Source organism: Diabrotica virgifera, chromosome 2 (genome assembly GCF_917563875.1).
Source record: "Diabrotica virgifera virgifera chromosome 2, PGI_DIABVI_V3a".
Classification (NCBI taxonomy): domain Eukaryota; kingdom Metazoa; phylum Arthropoda; class Insecta; order Coleoptera; family Chrysomelidae; genus Diabrotica; species Diabrotica virgifera.
In genome coordinates, this window is record NC_065444.1 from 64,279,178 (window position 1) to 64,299,870 (window position 20,693).

Here is a 20,693-nt window from a genome sequence, read left to right on the forward strand (position 1 = left end):
AGCTCTTAGACTAAGAGTAGGTCTCGCTTAATATTTGTACTGTATAGGCAATGTACTGTAATAGGTAAGGTAAAGGCATTAGGACTTGATAATGCCTGTGGATATTTGGAAGGCTCTAGGAGAAGAAATAGTTGATATTTTGTGTCAAGTGATAAGTAGGATATATGAAGAAGGAACGATACCAAATCCATGGAGAAAGTATGACGATATCATTGTATAAAGGGGGAATTTAGGACTGTAAGAACTATAGAGGGATGAAGATAATGTCGCGCATATTTGGAAGAGAACTGTAGAGCAAAAGTTAAGGAGAGAGACATCGATAAGGGAACCGTTTGGGTTTATACCAGAAAGAAGGACCATGTGCCTAGCTTGCTTTAAGACAGTTTATAGAGACATATAGCGAGAAGAAAAGAGAGCTACATTTGGTATTTATAGATGTTGAGACGTCGCACGACACAGTTCCCAGACAAGAGCTATGGATATGTATAAGAGAGAAATGGTCTCCTAAGAAATACGTAAGGCTCGTGAAGGATATGTATGAGGAAGCTTACGCCAGTCGGCACTTGCGACAGATTGACCGAAAGTTTTCCAGTAATGGTTGGTTTGAATCGAGGCTCTTCACTGAGTCCCATAGTTAATCTTGTTATAGATATACTGACAGAGAAAGTAAGTGAGGAGGCTCCTGGCTCCTTGGTGAATGCTCTTTGCTAATGATATTTTGTTAGTAGATAGGAGAGAAAAGCTCTTGTTCCCAGACAAGAGCTATGGATATGTTTAAGAGAGAAATGGGCTCCTAAGAAATACGTAAGGCTCGTGAAGGATATGTATGAGGAATCTTACGCCAGTCGGCACTTGCGACAGATTGACCGAAAGTTTTCCAGTAATGGTTGGTTTGAATCGAGGCTCTTCACTGAGTCCCATAGTTAATCTTGTTATAGATATACTGACAGAGAAAGTAAGTGAGGAGGCTCCTGGCTCCTTGGTGAATGCTCTTTGCTAATGATATTTTTTTAGTAGATAGGAGAGAAAAGAAATGTTCGGGAGGGTTGTAGAAGAGCTATTTTCAAGAGGGAAGAAGTTAGCAGGTCGAAAACGAAGTATATGTGGTTGGGAGGAACAGGAATATTTGGGGCATAGAATTGCTTGGAGAAAAATTAGGACTAGTAGGAGAATTTAAATATGACTCATTTATAACGTAAAATGGGACACTAGATCAAGAAATTGTCCACACGATGCTGGCTGGTCGATTTAAATGGAAGGGAATGAGTGGGGTACCTACTCTGTCTGATCGAAAAATCGGAGAAGGTATGAAAGGAAAATGAATATAAGAGTGTGCTGAGACCTGCAGGTGAAGTGTGGCCTATGCCTATACAGGGTGTTTCATTAATAATTGTCCATATAGTAACTGGAGAAACCTTAGCACAAAATACAGCAATTTAACCCAAAACACTTAAATAAAATGTGGTTCCCAGTGGCGTGCTGGAATTTTTCAAGCGGCCCGGTGATTTTATAGAAAAGCGGCCTCCCCTTCTCATTTAACCTACAATTATCAGGATATTTTATTCGTTCTTCATAAAATCAAAAAAACAAAAATATAAATTATTTTTAAATTAAACATAAAACTTTAAATTCAATGATTTTTTTATTTTGCTATATTTTTTTTTATTTAAGAATAAGCAATCTTACAAATAGTAAATGACATGTATGACAATACTGTATGTGGTAAGGCAGAAACCATAATTTGATAAAAGTAAAATAAAAGTTTGAGAATTTTTCAGTTATGTATTAAGTTGGATTTTAGTAAATCAATTATACAAGAGAGTACAAATATAAGTACAGTGCAGATACTTTGATTTGATAATATTTAAAATGTTAATACAACACAATAATCTCAAAATTAATTTGCAATTATTTTATAAAATATTTACCTAACTCTCGATCAATAATTTTCGCATTAAAGTAAATTTTTGAGCAAATTCCTAGATTATTTCATCATTTTTAAGCTCATTCAAAGCTTCTTTTTCTATAGCCATTAGCATAAATGTTTCCAAGTGATCTTGTGTTAAATTACTTCTTAACCGACTTTTTATGCATTTCAACGTTGAAAAGCTTCTTTCGCAAGATACAAATGTCACTGAAAGAGTTAATAAATGCTTATATACTATTGAAATTTGAATAAGCACACTGATATAAGTTGTACTTATGTAAAACAGCGTAACAGCTATACTATACAATCCTTACACTTTTTAGTACCACACGGAGGTGAAGTTTTCACGATATCAACAACATTGTCATATTTGTCATGTTTCATTATCACTTCGATTAATAATATCATCCTTTATATTTTATGTAGACTGAACATATTCATCATTAACTCGATCTTCCATAATTTCAGTATTTTCCAAAATCCTATTTTTTCGTATTATCGATTTATCAGCAAAATCCACGAGTTCTTCTCTAAAATTGCAATCGCAGATATGGAAGGATAACAATTTATGAATTTTTCAGTAAATGATTTAAATGCCGTTAAAGGTATACCATTTTTTTATTGTATCAACATTTCTAGGATGTAGAGTGATTATATCATCATAAAACGATTTGTATTGATCAAATCGTTTTTTGATACTTATACCGTATTTTTGACCAATAATTCGGTCAAAATATGCAAGAAGTTTTTACATTTTTTATTCTGCAGAGTAGGTACATAATATATGTTTGAAGAAAATTGAAAAACCATAAATATACTTGTATGCATGAAAATAAATATTATCTGTAGCAATCTATTTATGTATATAGTATTATTTAATTACCTACTTAACTTGTATTTTACAATTAAAAAATTTTTAATTTTTTTGAAATGTTTATTAATAGATATTATTAGCAAAATCAACATTCGATTAGAAATTAAATAAATATATTTTTTTTAGTTACATCTAATAATTTTTGTGAACCTATTTGACCGGCCTCAAGAGGCCGCGGCCTCTCGGTGATTGCACCGATTCATTTATATGGCCAACACGCCACTGGTGGTTCCTTACTGAGTTACAGGATGTTTTATCTAAAAATTTAAAAACTATTTTTGCTTAGTATTTTAAAACTGTTCGACTTATCCTGTTCATACTTGGCAGCAAGTGCGACTGCTATACATCCTATTATATTATGATGAACAATCGTTTATAGCTACTACCAGAGGCGTACGACAGGGGATAGTGAATGGTTGACCCTTCTCAAATTCTACGCCACTGGAGGAATTACTATTTTAGTACCATTTTTAGATTTTCCAATACTTTCTACGTAAATAATATATCCTTTATTGGTAACGATAAAGTCATTAGTTTTCGAGATATTTGAAGTTAAATATGAAACGGCACAGTTATTTTGATTAATGATTCCTATGATTAAAATTTAAAAATTATTTGTACCCAGTACTTTAAAACTATTTGGCGTATCCTTATCATACTTGTCAGAAAGTGTAGGTACTGTACGCCCTAGTAAATTAAGATAAATAAACGTTTCTAGCTACTACCAGAGGCGTACGACAGGGGATAGTGGCTGGTTGACACTTCCCAAATTCTACGCCACTAACGAAATTGCTATTTTAGTGTAATTTTTTGATTTTTCAATACTTTTTATGTAAATAATATACTCTTCATTCGTCACGATAAAGTGATTAGTTTTCGAGATATTTGAAATTAAAATGAAGGGACACAATACATTAATCAAAATAACCGTGTCGTTTCATTTTTAACGGCAGGCTTACATGTATCCAGTAACTGTCGCCAGTCGCACTGGAACGACAGTGCTGGCATGGTAGTGGCATCATGTAAACGCTGTTTTGCTCCAGTCCAGCGCTGTCTGCCAGCGCTGTCTCGAATAGAAAGCTGGTCTATTTTTCATGCCACCAGTGGCCCTCGTACGCGTCCCCTTTAACCCCGTGCCAATGGTTGTAGACACGTGTAAACACAGCGTTCCAGTCGCTGGCGCTGTCGTACCTGTGGTTTCAGTGGCAGTATTAGGATTTTTAATAGGAGTGCCAGTGAGATTGGCGCCAGTTATTGGATACGTGTAAACGAACCTATCCAGCGCTGTCTTAGTCAAGCACTCGCATTCCAGTGAGACTGGCGCCAGTTACTGGATACGTGTAAACGTTACTTAACTTCAAAGATCTCGAAAACTAGTGACTTTATCGTTACGAATGAAGAGTATATTATTTTTAGGGAAAGTATTGGAGAATCCAAAAACTGAACTAAAATAGCAATTCCGCCAGTGGCGTAGAATTTGGAAAGGGTCAACCATTCCCTTTCCCCCGTCGTACGCCTCTGGTAATAGACAGAAACGTTTGTTTAACATAATTTAGTAGTTTGTACAGTACCTATACTTCCTACCAAGTACCGTAGAATTTGGAAAGGGTCAACCATTCCCTTTCCCCCGTCGTACGCCTCTGGTAATAGACAGAAACGTTTGTTTAACATAATTTAGTAGTTTGTATAGTACCTATACTTCCTACCAAGTATAAAAAGGATACGTCGAATAGTTCTAAAATGCTGAGCAAAAATAGTTTTTAAATTTTTAGATAAAACACCCTCTAACTCAGTAAGGAACCACATTTTCTTTAAGTGTTTTAGGTTAAATCTTCGTATTTTGTGCTAAGGTTTCTCCAGTTACTATATGGACAATTATTAATGAGACACCCTGTATAGAATATTCAGAAAAAGAAGTTGGAGGAAATAAAAATGTTACTGTGGATGCTGGGTAAGACTAGAAGGGACAGGATCTGGAACGACTTGATAAGGTAAAGAGCCTATCTTCAAGTGAAGAAGATACGATAGACAGAAATGAGTAACGAAGAAGAGTAAGGAACAGCGACCCCTGAAAAGGGAAAAGCTGAGGAGGGAGAAGAATGTGTATCCTCGATGTTGTGGCTACCTCCACAAGTCTTCCTCAGTCTATTCTTCTTTTTGTCATATCACCTTCTTGAGCCAAACTTATATTCAATAATAATTAATTATGCATACAAACTACATATTATTCCATTATACACTCACCGGCAGAGAAAACGGGCACCCCAAAAAATGGGTCATTTTTAATGTCTTGTATTTCCTAAACCTGATGTCCGATTTAATTAATTTTTTAATATGGTATAGCCTTATTCTTTATCAATATCGCTGTAATAATATTGTTGCTAGACAGGTACACTGTCATTGTATACATACATGGTGTACGAATCAAACTGTGTTTTTTTCTCAAACTTTGGAACACCCTGTGGAATGTCCTAGCTTTTATAAAATACTGAAATTATAACCAAACTATAGCCTCAGGTTTTCTTAACATTCTGTTTTTTTATTAATTCGCTTATGTTGGATAATAAAAAAGTTAAGCATTTTAACAACTACCCCTGTTTTTTCGTTAATACAGGGTGTTTTTAAATAAGTACGGCAAACTTTAAGGGGTAATTCTGCATGATAAAATAATGACAGTTTGCTTTATAAATGTATGCCCGCAAATGCTTCGTTTCCGAGATAGTGGGTGTTGAAATTGTTCTTACAAACTGACGATTTATTTATTTCTCTAAAACGGTTTGTGATATGCAAATGGAATTTGGTAGATTTTAAGAGGTAGTTATTGCGCATTTTTTGGCATACAATTAAGAATTTTATATTCACCATTGGCGTGCATACGGGTATAAATATTTTAGATATATCCCGTATGCACGCCAATGGTCAATATAAAATTCTCAATTGTATGCCAAAAAATGCGCAATAACTAGCTCTTAAAATCTGCCAAATTTCATTTGCATATCACAAACCGTTTTAGAGCAATAAATAAATCGTCAGTTTGTAAGAACAATTTCAACACCCCCTATCTCAGAAACGAAGTATTTGCGGGCATAAGTTTATAAAGCAAACTGTCATTATTTTATCATGCAGAATTACCCCTTAAAGCTTGCCGTACTTATTGAAAAACACCCTGTATTGACGAAAAACAGGGGTAGTTGTTAAAGTGCCTAACTTTTTTATTATCCAACATAAGCAAATGAATAAAAAAACAGAATGTTAAGAAAATCTGTGGCTATAGTTGGGTTTTAATTTTAGTATTTTATAAAAGCTAGAACATTTCACAGGGTGTTCCAAAGTTTGAGAAAAAAACACAGTTTGATTCGTACACCCTGTATACAATGACAATGTACCTGTTTAGCAACAATATTATTACAGCGATATTGATAAAGAATAAGGCTATAACATATTAAAAAAAAAATTAGGGCACTCGTGGGAGTGCCGACAGAAGTGAAAACTTCTTACGAAGCAAGCCCCTTCGGGTACACACTCTATCGCTCCTCCAACCATTAGAACTTCGGTCGAACTTATACGCAATTCAACCTATAGTATATAAATTACTAATATCTGCCGTGTCGATAACGATCACGAGTTCAATGCTTTTTCCCCATCCAAAGAGAAGTGATATAGCTACATTATATACCCATTGGGTGCACCCTATACTATTTATATATACATACACATAGTACATAAACGAACAGAATGGACCGTGTGCGCCCCTTATGCGCTTGCTTCGCAAGCTCCTTCGGGTACACACTCTATCCCTCCTCCAACCATTTTAGCTTCGTCTGAACTTATACATACGCATTTCAACCTATAGTATATAAATTACTAATGATTCAATGAATTTAATGATTTTTCTCAATCCAAAAAGAAGTTCTATACCTATATTAAACACGTGTTGCGTGCGTCCTATACTATTTATATACAGTACGTAAATCGTTCAGCTGGACATAGGGAACATACAATGTATATTTAGATACATAAATACATACAGTGTATTATATTGAGAAAATTGTGGCAACTGAGCTCTCTCGATGACAATATGGTTGTTAGCATTAAGGGGCATTAACCTCAAAATTGACAAATCATTTCGACTGACACAAATAAACGTCAAAATATGACAATGTATTTGCTAAATATTTTTGGCCTTTAGTTTTGAAATTATTTTTATTTATTTTTTTTATTTATTTATGGACAGCCTTGCTTCAAAACTCATTCTATTCGTTCTAATAGCTCTATTGCACCAAAAACTCGTACTCGAACAGAAGCTTCAACTAACACAAGTTAGCGCAGTTGCCACAATAATTCTCTCAATGTATATTCCCTATGTCCAGCTGAACGATTTACGTACTGTATACATATACCTAATATGTAGGTACAACAAACGCGAAAATTTCAAACCAATAACCATGTTGCCACATCCGTACAGAATGCTTACCAAAATAATTACTAACAGGCTATCAAATAAATTCGATAGTTACCAGCCTGTTGACATAGTACCATAGAACACCTATAGACAATAACGACACTTATCGAAAAGTGCAACGAATAGAATGAACCTCTTCGTTTGGTATTTGTGGATTACAATAAGGCATTCGATTCCATATAACTCTGGGTCGTATTAGAAGGAATGAATAACGCAAGGATTGATTATAATGATAGATATAGAATAATCCTCAAATACATATAAGACAATGCAACTATGCAAATAAATTTATCAGAAGGTCTAATAACACTCAAAATAAGAACGGAGAGAGAAGGAGGACAAAAACAAATAAAACAAAAGTGATGACAAATCAATATATCACAATCGACTTAGATGGAAGTGATATTGAAAGTGTCTAAAAGTATATGTGTCACACGATCAAACTAGGCAAACAGAATCAAACGGCAGAAATAACTACAAGAATCCGAATGACTTGGGCAGCAGTAGCAAGACTCAGTGATGTGTTGAAGAACAAAAAGATACCAATAAATCTAAAGAAAAGGGTATTCAACAGTTGCATTCTACCAATTATGACGTATAGAATGGAGCCGATGACACTTGCAGAGGTATCAGCCAATAGATTGAGAACGATACGGATCTCTGAGGGAACATATACAAAATGAGGACATGCGAAGCAGGACAAAAATGGAATATGTAATTGGAACAATTGAAATATCGAATGAAACAGACCTGGGTAGGACACGTGGCACTACAAAACATCGAAACGTGGACGAGAAACATTGGAGACCACGCGAGCACAGTCGTAGTAGAGGAAAACCACAAAAACGATGGCTAGACGACATCAAAGCAAAAATGGGGAGAAACTGGCACCAAATAGTACAAAACAGAGAATAATGGAGAACTCATGGGGAGGCCTTTGTCCCGGAGTGGATGCAAACAGGCTGAAGAAGAAGATAATATATATACCTACAACATTTATTTCGACTAAACGATGACGATCGCGAAATCAATTCTTTATCCCCATCCAAATATAGGTGCTATACCAATATTATATACGCGTTGCGTGCCTTCTACACTATTTATATATACATACACATAATAATATATGTATACGTACAAAATTTATTTCGTCGAAGCGATGACGGTCGCAATGACGGTCGCGAATTCAATGCTTTTTTCCCATCTAAAAAGTGCACAACGCCCTTAAAGAAGTTTTCACTTCAATAATATTACTATTATTATACGTACATTATAATAATATACGTACAAAATTTATTTCGTCGAAGCGATGACGGTCGCGAAATCAATCCTTTCTCCCCATCCTAAAATAGATTTTGCATTTATTTTAAATTTAAATACTTCTACACAATTTATATATAATACATACACTTAATAAATATACCTACAAAATTTATTTCGCCGAAGAGATGACGGTCGCGATGACGGTCGCCAAAAAAATCCTTTTTACCCATCCAAAAATAGGTTTTACATTTATTTTAATTTTAAATATTTCTATACAATTTATATATACATACACATAATATACATACGTACAAAATTTATTTTGCCGAAGAGATGACGGTCGCGATGACGGTCGCGAAATAAATCTTTTATCCCCATCTTAAAATATTTTTTACATTTATTTTAAATTTAAATGCCCCTACACAATTTATACATATATACATACACATAATATATAGGATAAGCGATGACGGTCGCAATGACGGTCGCGATGACGGTCGCGATGACGGTCGCCAATTCAATGCTTTTCCCCTATCCAAAAAGTGCACAACGTCCCTAAAGAAGTTTTCACTTCAAAAATTACTTAAATAGGACATCAGGTTTAGGAAATACAAGACATTAAAAATGACCCATTTTTGGGGGTGCCCGCTTTCTCTGCCGGTGAGTGTATATCATTAAGAAAAAAGTTTTATAATTATCTGCATACTTACCAAGTCCGTCCTGAAAGTATCTCCAAAACTGTGGAAAATCTCCAACATAACAAAAAGTCCTATAGGTTTTAGCTAAGTGGTAATAAGAAACTGCCACATCTTTGGGATTTCTTGCAACGTATATGACCTAAAATAATATTTAATTATGAATGCGTGGCAAATTCAGTAATTAAGAGTGGTTCGTTCACGTACTTAAAAACGCAGACGGAAAAATTTATGATTACGAACAACAGTTCAAAGCATAGGAGAGATACATCAGTGATCTTTTTGACGACGCTTCTCGAAAAAATGCTTCATATACTTCCTGTGACAACCAACTAGACGGAGGTCTCAATAGGTATACTGAAATCGAAAGTCAGAAAAGCAATACAGCAACCCAAAAACAATAAAGCACCTGGGTCAGATCAAATTCCTGCTGAGTTACTTAAACTTTTGGGCGAGGAAAGCATTACCTACACTTTATTTAACAAAATTTACAACGAAGAAAAAATACCAGATGGTTGAAGTCACTGTTTTAAACACAAAATTTTAAAGACAAGATTTTAAACTAATCAATTTGATGAGTCGCGCACTTAGATACTTTTACGAATTATACAAAACGAGTACCTATCCTTTCTTTGCGAAAGCAGAATTGGTAATAAACAATTTTGATTTAGAAATAGTATAGAATCTATAGAGGTACTATTTTGTATGCACGTCCTCTCACAAAAATGTTATGAGTTGCGAAAGAACGAGAAGGCATTCGACTGAGTTCAACACGACACACCTTTCAATTGCCTAAGGACAGCATGACCTGACCACTACGATATAAAGTTGTTAAAATAGATAATCCGGTCAACTTAGACATCAAAATGCTTGGCAAATAACAAAAATTGCCGTAGAGCCAAATTTTGGTGGAGAGCTAGGGTATACCATAACAAATAAAGTTTAAAAAGTCCCCATCGATCCCATGTGTGCGTCAAAAGTTATTCGGGGTCAAAGGTCAAAATTTGAGATTTTTTGGATTTTTTTCGAAAACGGTAAGTTTTATCAAAAAAAAACCTTAAACCAAAGTTGTAGATCTTAAAATTATCTACAAAAATAGTCCTTACTATTTTTTTCCTAAGAGTTGCCATTCCTGAGATATCGCGATTCAAAGAGTCACATTATACATGATATGCACACGTTTCCACACCACACCTGTGAGGTAGTGTACTCGGCGCGTTTTTTTTTACCGTGGTTTCCCCTGTAGGCCTACTCCACTAACTGTTTTGACAATTTTAGGATAATTTAAGGAAACAATACAGGTCAAGTTCTAGATATTACCTTATTATTGATATTGATTATTGATATTGCTATTGATTATTAGGTTAACTATTGTTTTGATTTCTTTAGATATTTTAATCAGATTCATATTCTTGAAAGTCTACTTCAACAGTCAAGTCTTCTTCGATTTCATCTTCTTCCTCTTCCTCTTGCTGGATGTTCAAAAATTGTTCAAATGTGACTGAGTCATTGGTATCTTCATTAAAATCACAGGAGTCTTCCTCTGTTGTACTAAACTGGACATTTGAGCAAGACTGACCTTGGCAGTTGGTACACACTAGAGAACACAGCAACCCGACTTTTTTACATCCACATTTGGCACTACAACCTTTTTTGAAATTGCAAAAAATAGTGTTAAGGAGTTTTTCTGGAGCAGGTGGGAGTAAGGTTTTAATTGGTTCCAGAGTATTATATATATTAATTTCCAACCCCAGTCTTCTGGATTCAGTTCATTGCCTAGCCATGTTTGAACTTGATAATATACTCGATACAAATGTTGAAAAGCAGATGCTGATGTTGGAGGAAGACATGATAGTTGTACTTGTTTCTTGTTTCGCGTATTTTTTACAAAAGTTAATTATCGGTATTTATCAAGACAAATAATGTTTTTTGGAGCTCCATAAACCGCAAGAAGAAAGCGAATTCCTTCCGTAATTATTGTTTGCGGTGTCGAATCAAGTTCTGTAAAAACTTTACAGCAGTCAGTCAAATCTTTTTTTTTTTTCGAATATTTTAAGTACTGACGTTTTGCCCCTTCTGTACATTGCGGACGTAGTGTCGCAGCCGGTTATCGCATGTAAAAATAAAATGTACTTTTGGCATTTGGGATAAGCCGATAAACTATTCGAAGAATATACCTCTGTTCGCTGTTGAGCCCTTCCAGGTTTCAGAAAATAAATAACTTTATCTACTGGAGTCCTTGCAGTAATCAGTACCAACAAATCAACACCTTCACCAACTACAATTGTTGTGTTTGTTGCCTTAAATTTTTCAATTGCTGTCTCAATTATAAGGACATCTGCGTCATTTTTAGCTTGTTTCACTTCAATATTCGCAGCTGTTAATTTGTCAGTTAACATTTCAGCTTTCTTTCAGCTTTCTTCTTGCGGTTTATGGAGCTCCAAAAAAAATTATTTACTTGATAAATACCGATACTTAACTTTTGTAAAAAATACGCGAAACAAGAAACAAGTACAACTATCATGTCTTCCTCCAACATCAGCATCTTCTTTTCAACATTTGCATCGAGTATATTATCAAGTTCAAACATGGCTAGGCAATGAACTGAATCCAGAAGACTGGGGTTGGAAATTAATAGATAATACTCTGGAACCGATTAAAACCTTACTCCCACCTGCTCCAGAAAAACACTATTTTTTGCAATTGCAAAAAAGGTTGTAGTGCCAAATGTGGATGTAAAAAAGTCGGGTTGCTGTGTTCTCTAGTGTGTACCAACTGCCAAGGTCAGTCTTGCTCAAATGTCCAGTTTAGTACAACAGAGGAAGACTCCTGTGATTTTAATGAAGAGACCAATGACTAAGTCACATTTGAACAATTTTTGAACATCCAGCAAGAGGAAGAGGAAGAAGATGAAATCGAAGAAGACTTGACTGTTGAAATAGACTTTCAAGAATATGAATCGGATTAAAATATCTAAAGAAATCAAAACAATAGTTAACCTAATAATCAATAGCAATATTAATAATCAATATCAATAATAAGGTAATATCTAGAACTTGACCGGTATTGTTTCCTTAAATTATCCTAAAATTGTCAAAACAGTTAGTGGGGTAGGCCTACAGGGGAAACCACGGTAAAAAAAAACGCGCCGAGTACACTACCTCACAGGTGGTGTGGAAACGTGTGCATATCATGTATAATGTGACTCTTTGAATCGCGATATCTCAGGAATGGCAACTCTTAGGAAAAAAATAGTAAGGACTATTTTTGTAGAGAATTTTAAGATCTACAACTTTGGTTTAAGGTTTTTTTTGATAAAACTTACCGTTTTCGAAAAAAATCCAAAAAATCTCAAATTTTGACCTTTGACCCCGAATAACTTTTGACGCACACATGGGATCGATGGGGACTTTTTAAACTTTATTTGTTATGGTATACCCTAGCTCTCCACCAAAATTTGGCTCTCCGGCAATTTTTGTTATTTGAAATGTCTATATAGACCGGGTTAAGATACTTTATTAAAATCAAGTAGCCTCTATCTAAATTGGAGATAGCGGTACTAAAAACTACCCATCAAACGTGAAGTATGACAGGGTTGAGTTTTTCACCCAGTCTATTTAATATTAACCTGAAAAAATCTAAGGAGGCTTTGGATGACAGACAAGAGGGAGACAGCCATTCTTGCAAGATGCAGATTCTTGCAGATTATTTACAAGATCTCCAGACACTCAGGGGCGGCTAGTGATAGTAGAAGGTGATGAGGCACACTATACCTGAGGAATTTTATTATGATGGTTAGCTTTTCTTTAATGACCGGAAGGTCGATTTTGTGACGTCATAACGCTAGGACGAAGCTAGGACAAATAATCCCGCACAAAAAATCCCCACAAATTATCTCTGGACAAAAAATCCCCAGTCAAATAATCCCCAGACAAAAAATCCCCGGACAAATAATCTCCGGACAAAAAATCCGCACAAAAAATCCCGGGCAAATAATATCCACAAATTATTTAGACAAAATATCCCCACAAAAAATTCCGGACAGAAAATCCTTAAGAAATATTTGCTGCCGATTAGTTCTCTAAAGGTTTTCCCGTGAATGCGATCGACTCAGATGCTTTCAGCCTCAGTGTAGAGTTATTTTGAATTCCAATTCTATATCAAAAACTTCAAATTTTAAGTAACAAAAGAGTCTGAGTTTTTTCAAACATCGTGGAAGATATGGGGAATGAGATAATGCTGTGAGAAGGATGTTCCAATATTATTTGCTTAAATCTTTTGCACACTCTAATTTGAATAACTATGTTCAAAACATTGCCATTGTCCAAAAAAATTATTTGTCCGGGATTTTTTGTGGGGATTTTTTTGTCCGGGGATTTTTGTGGGGATTTTTTGTCCGGGATTATTTGTCCGGGGGTTATTTGCTGAACCCTCGCTAGGGCGTTTACAGAACGGCGTCGTATTTATTTTAATGCTTGTAAACGATATTAAAATATTAAATAACCATTTTATTCACAAAATAATAGCAACGAAAGCTCTAAGCCTCCAACAGGTTCACACTCATAGGAGCTGTTTTTTAGCTAAAAATAATTACTATAATACCACATATCAGACCAATATGAATCAGATATTTCGCCCTTCCTTGGTCTCATCAGCGTTGTACAGCCATATTAAGAAAACTTTACATTACATACTACATGACAACAAACGGACAGCTGATTCTGTTAATATTAATCAGTTGCCAAAATAAAATTATTGTACGCAAACGATATACCCATAAACACGTGATAATTTCATTTTAGAACCAATCTTATATTGTAAATGTATTGAATATAGGGAAATACAAACAAGCAAGTAAGCAAATTACTGTTACCTTATAAGATTGATTTTTATGTTAAGTAAACTAAGGGTTAAACTTCGTTTTTTTGGTATTTTATTTTATGTTTTTTTATAAAAAGCGTGCTTATAAAAAAATAAATCATTATAAAAGAAAGCATGATTTCTAATTTTTTTATTTAATTATTTAACTGGCATTGATAAATGCCACACAGCCAGTACCTATGACATTGATAAAATCTTCTAAACATAATCTAAACTAATATAAAACTATATCTAAAACTACTTTACAAAACTACAATACAAGCGTCCATAACAAATAAGGGAAGCAAGGTCAAGTACCTAACTTCATAACTAAAAAAACACATGTTTGAAGCATGCCTTAAGGATAGATGAATTTCGTTCCCAGAATTGGTGGCACAGTTTTCAAATTTGGCCGCTTTTACTGTCCCACTTTAAGAAATGGTAGTATGCTAGACAAGGAGGTTTGAAGCAAGCCTCATCTGTAATGATTTGAGAAAGTTGGAATGAGATGCATGATGCATATAATACTGGCACGTGGAAGACGGATACAAAGATAAAGAGTCAGGGCCGTACCGATTTTTTTTTTTTTTTTTTTTTTTCATAAAAATAAAGTTATTTAGGAAATTTCAAAAAGCTAAATTATATTTAAAAAACTGATTATGAAATAACGAAATAACGTAAATAGTCGATTGATATACTGGTGAGGCACTGCCTCACCTGCCTCATAGGACAAGCCACCACTGCAGACACTAGTAAATCATTTCAAAGACAAAGTGGATGGCAGTTCGAAGAATTAATAAAGAACGAGGTTTCTAATTTTATCCAACAGAAACGTGTCGATAAGTCCAAAAACAGGAAAGTCCATAATTTTTCTGCATTGGGGGGGGCACCCATCAAAGAGTCATAAAATTTATAGGTACACTCACAGTTGATTTTTGCACGATTTTTTAATAAAAATACTTTACAATTAACTAGTAATATTGACCGGCAATTTTAAACGGTACTCCAGTTTTCGGACGCATCAAAGTTTAGAAACTTCTACCTATATTTACGAAACGCCGCTCTCCCGAAAATTTGAAATAAATGAAGTCTCATGGGGGGAGGTAATCATTTTTCTAAGTGTAGGCCCAAGACCTATTATTTTCTTTGATCACACGAATAATGTCATTCAATATCATTAAAATTGAACGGTTAACTTAACAAGTAAGTATATACGTAATAAAAAATTAACAAATTGTATTGCGTAATAAAGTGTGACATAAACATTTCCTAATTTTTTATATAATAGTTGGACTGTAAATATATGTGTCCTCTAAATTCTATTTAGTCCAGAAAGCCACTGCGCATCCGCTATGAAAAATATTCTAATTCGGATTTTTTGCACAATCTTACTCAAAAAGGAGCCCTTTTAACAAATTTGCATGTTGCCAGGGCCAAAAGTTGGTCAAAAATTTTTTAAACGTTTTTTTTTTGTTTTTTTCCTAAAATTATTTTTTTTGCATGGAACAAATTTTTTTTAGGTTTATTGGATCATTCCAAACAGTAAAGGTCTTTAGTGACTTTTCTCTAAAGTTGATAGTTTTTGACATATAAGCGATTAAAAATTGAAAAATTGCGAAATCGGCCATTTTTAACCCTCAAAAACTATGTGAAAAACTGAAAATTTGAATGTTGCCAAGGTAGGTAGATATTCTTTAAACATCGATTGATGAAATCCCGAAGAGTTTTTTGCAATATAGTATTCAAAACTCCTTTGATTTTTAATTGCTAATCAAGCGTGCGCGACACTATTTTCCACCGTTGCATGTGTATGCAGTATGGTGCAAATGAAAGGAATAAATTCGTTATTTCGTAAACCGGCGACTTTAAGGAAAAATCCCGAAACAAGTCGATTTTTATTTTTAAGTTATGATATTGTGACATATATGGTATACTAGTGACGTCATCCATCTGAGCGTGATGACGTAATCGATGATTTTTTTAAATGAGAATAGGGGTCGTGTGCTAGCTCATTTGAAATGTTCTTCAATTATCTATTCAGTAATATAAACATTTATATAATTATTTATACAGGGTGTCCAATAATTTAATTTTTTTGCCAATTTTCCAAATGATTTAATTTAATAAAAATTTTTTGGACACCCTGTATAAACAATTATGTGCATGTTTATATTATTGAATAGAGAATTGAAGAACCTTTCAAATGAGCCAGCACACGACCCGTATTCTCATTTAAAAAAATCATCGATTACGTCATCACGCCCAGATGGATGACGTCACTAGTATACTATATATGCCACAATATCATAACTTAAAAATAAAAACCGACCTGTTTTGGGATTTTTCCTTAAAGTTGCCGGTTTACGAAATAACGAATTTATTCCTTTCATTTGCACCATACTGTCGGTGGAAAATAGTGTCGCGCACGCTTGATTAGCAATTAAAAAACAAAGGAGTTTTAAATATTGTATTGCAAAAAACTCTTCGGGATTTCATCAATCGATGTTTAGAGAATATCTACCTATCTTGGCAACGTTCAAATTTTCAGTTTTTCATATAGTTTTTGAGGGTTAAAAATGGCCGATTTCGCAATTTTTCAATTTTTAATCGGTTATATGTCAAAAACTATCAACTTTAGAGAAAAGTAACTAAAGACCTTTTCTGTTTGAAATGATCCAAAAAACCTAAAAAAATTTTGTTCCATGCAAAAAAAATTATTTTAGGAAAAAACAAAAAAAAACGTTTAAAAAATTTTGACCACCTTTTTGTCCTGGCAACATGCAAATTTGTTAAAAGGGGTCCTTTTTGAGTAAGATTGTGCAAAAAATCCGAATTAGAATATTTTTCCTAGCGGATGCGCAGTGGCTTTCTGGACTAATTATGCATAGAAGAAAATTCATTTCTTCTCTTCGAAAAAGTAGAAAAATATTATTACCTTACAACCTACGTCCAATAGATTGGGTGGCATCAGACTAAAAGGATTGTGAGTTTTAATAAATCTTCTCTCCTTCATATTGTTTAAATTTTCTATTATCCCACGGTCCAAGCCTTGAATTATTTGACACTTTTCCCAATCATGCTGATTTTCTTTTAACAATATAGCTTTCATTTCAGGATGCAAAAAGCTACTAAATCTAAAAACACAAAAATCATAAATGCCTTAGAGTGGCTTTAGGCAGAACCTTATCTTTCAAAAATGTTATTGAAAATACCTCCTCCAAGATAGAGACGCACAACGAAATTATACAGAAGTTCTATAAAGTTTGGGAGACAGTTTTGGTGACCACATTACGAACTTCATAACTAAAGACACGTATCCACTATGTTGGCGCTCCGCGCTCCCCGTAACTGCTCCAATTGATACGGCATGCGCTCCTCTATATATAAACCGCCACCGATTTGAACACCGAGGCAGAGCGCGCAGTGTTGCACGGTCCAGGAGCGCCAACGTACCCACTATGTGGAGCAGTTTCAGGAGCGCGGAGCGCCAACATAGTGAATACGTGCCTTAAGCCTAGTATATTTCAGTAGCTAGATACTGCGCACCTCTTTAACTGAATAGCGCCCACTCTAGAATGATTGACGTCCTACTATAGAGAACAATCAGTGGCGACTCGTGACTTTTTTCAAAGTGTTACCAAAACCAGATGCAAAAAATCTTATTTAAAAAAATGAACATATGGCTAAATGTATATATAGCTTCAATAATATCATTTTGTATATCACTTGAAACTCTCGAAAAAACAGTTGATGTTTCTGTTGGCAAAATTTTTGATCTTTTTTTGTCAATTAATGTTAACAAGTCCCTGTAATTGCCTCGATTGTTAGAGTCGTCCCCCTCAAAATGACCACGAAACGCTAATTCTTGTTTGGCCAAAAAACATACGGTATCTATTATAGGCGCTCTGGTGGAAAAAGTTGTTTTAGTACGGAAGTAAACATTGGTTTTTGGTGAAATTTTCACAAAGTGTGTGGTGAATTCAACATTTCAACTGTAAGTCATCTTTTTGTTAATTTGATGCACGTAAGAGAGGAGATTTGCAATAATATTATACAGAACAATATTTTTTTAAGTTACAAATTCAACAAACATTGAATATAACAAAAACGTGTATAATTAAACATTAATGAATATTTAATTACTGAAAGCCATAAATAAATTAGCAAACAGAAGTACGGCCAAATATTATGCGACGTTGCCGGCGTGTGCAAAATATCTGAGACCTTACCAAAACGTAATTAAAAATAAGAAGATAATAATAATAATAATTACTATTAGACACAGGTTACATTTTCCTATTTTTTGTGTATATTATAAGCTTTAAGTGAACTAAAAATATATTTTTCTCTCATTATATTGATAAATATTTTCAGTCTAGAAAACAAACAACAAGACAAATAGATGAACAACGAAGAAAATAAAAAAGAAGGAAAAAGACACAAACCGGAGCACGACAGCTCGATTGAAGAAGACAAAGAAGAGCAACATAAAAGCAAAAAAGCTCCAGACACGCGCATAAAAAAAGTAAGTACAATATTAACGGACATGGAGGAGATTAAGATATTGCTGAGCCAGATGAGGCAAGAAATTAAAGAAGATATCCTGGAAAGCAAAACAGAGATTAAAGATGAAATCAAGGATATGAAAAACGAACTGGAAGATATTAAGCAGAAGCTTAAGCAAAACAAATCAGAAACAGAAAATTTAAAAAGAGAAGTAGAAAAAAAAGAACAAAAATGGGAGAAAGAAAACGAAGAACTCAAAAAAGCGTTAACACTCATGGAGAATAGATTAGAGAAGATCGATAAAGAAAAAATACGCAATAAATTAATCATAACAGGAATTCAGGTAGATCTGGAAGATGAAGTTAGACTAAGAGAAAACATACAAAAAATGATGGAAACAGAGCTGCAACTGAAAATAGAAGTTAAAAGTGCGTTTAAGATAGGATACAAGAAATGTATAATAGAAACGAAGAGCTGGGAAGACAAACAGAAAATACTGCAAGAAAAAGGTAAACTCAAATACACAAGAGACTGTAGAGAAATATACATAGATGCAGCGCTGACGTTCAAGGAAGCAAAGATACAAAAAGAAATCAGAGACATAGCAAAACAACAGAGAAGCAAAGGAGCAAAAGTAAAAATCAGATACCAGAAATTAGAAATAAATGACAAAGTGCTAAAATGGAATGCAAGAGAAAATAAACTTATAGAAATTGAAAATATCCCAAAAAACTAGACAAAAGAGAATGGATGGATGAAAAGGAAACAGACAATGCAAACGAAGAGGTAAATGAGTCACGGTATATTCAAAATAATAAGAAAAATACAAAAAAAAGGAAGAGAATTAAAAAAATGACAAAAAAAATTGGAACATGGAACGTCAGGACACTGCTAGAAGAAGGAAAAATGGAAGAGCTAGCGACACAGTTGAAACAATACAATATATATATTGCAGGAATTCAAGAAACCAGGTGGGGGGGACATGGAAAAATCGAAAAAGAAAATTAGTATGCTGGAGAAGAAAAACAAGGATATGGAGGAACTGCTTTTATTGTGTTAGGGGAAATGAGGCATAAAGTTATGGAATTTAAACCCATAAGTCAAAGATTATCATACATAAGAGTAAACAGCAAACCGAACAAGTTGTTTATAATAAATGTCTATGCACCCACAGAAAACAGTGATGACTTAATAAAACAACAGTTCTATGAAACACTAGAAGAAAATGCCGAAAAAATCCCGGGAGAAGATATATTAATTATTATAGGCGATTTCAACGCACAAATAGGTAAAGAAAAATGCTTTAGGGAGGTTGCAGGGGAAAACTCATTACATAGCACAACAAACAATAATGGAGAAAGATTATGTAATTTAGCAGCGGCATTAAACATGGACATAAGTAGCACGAGATATAAACACAAAAACATACACAAGATAACATGGATGAGACCAGGCAGTCTGGAGGGGAATCAAATAGACCATGTACTTATTAAAAAGTCACACAAACAGTCGATAAATGACGTGAGATCTCACAGAGGGGCAAACATCGATTCGGACCATATGCTAGTGATTGCAAAATGTAAAATAAAAACAACAAAGAATGAAAGACGAAAGCACAGGGAAGATGGGACGTAGATAAATTAAAAGATAAAGGAGTAAAAAGAAGATTTGTAAAAGAAGTAAATGTAGAGATGCAGTTCAAGGAGGAACAAGAAATGGAGGAGCAGTGGAAAAAAATCAAACAAGGAATAAACACTGCAGCAGAGAAAGTAGTTGGAAAAATGCAAAAAGAAAGAAGAAACAATTGGTTTGACGAAGAGTGCAAACTAGCAGTGGACGAAAAGAATAAAACAAGATTGAAATGGCTAAGCACAGGTAAAGAAGAGGAACGAGAAAAATACCAAGATCAAAGGAAAAAGACAAAGAAATTGTTTAAATCAAAGAAAAATAAAAAAGTAGACGAAATTATGAACGAGATCGAAACAGAAAATAAGAGACACAATTCAAAACCACTGTACCAATACTTAAAGCTAGGTAGTAGAAAACGGACAGCTAATGTAGCCATAGAAGCAGAAACATGGCAGAAGTATTTCGAAGAAATGTATC

At 34.2% G+C, this 20,693-nt stretch overlaps 1 protein-coding gene across 1 annotated transcript in view; it reads right to left on the reverse strand.

Annotated features, from left to right (window-relative positions):
* LOC114330093 (sulfotransferase 1E1-like) overlaps window positions 1-20,693 on the reverse strand; it is a 104,985-nt gene that overhangs the window by 29,541 nt on the left and 54,751 nt on the right. The window contains exons 4-5 of the mRNA XM_050642605.1: window positions 17,017-17,215; window positions 9,237-9,363 (exon numbers count right to left, since the gene is read on the reverse strand). Of these exons, the coding sequence (XP_050498562.1) occupies window positions 9,237-9,363; window positions 17,017-17,215 (326 nt within the window). The remainder of the gene's footprint in view (window positions 1-9,236; window positions 9,364-17,016; window positions 17,216-20,693) is intronic.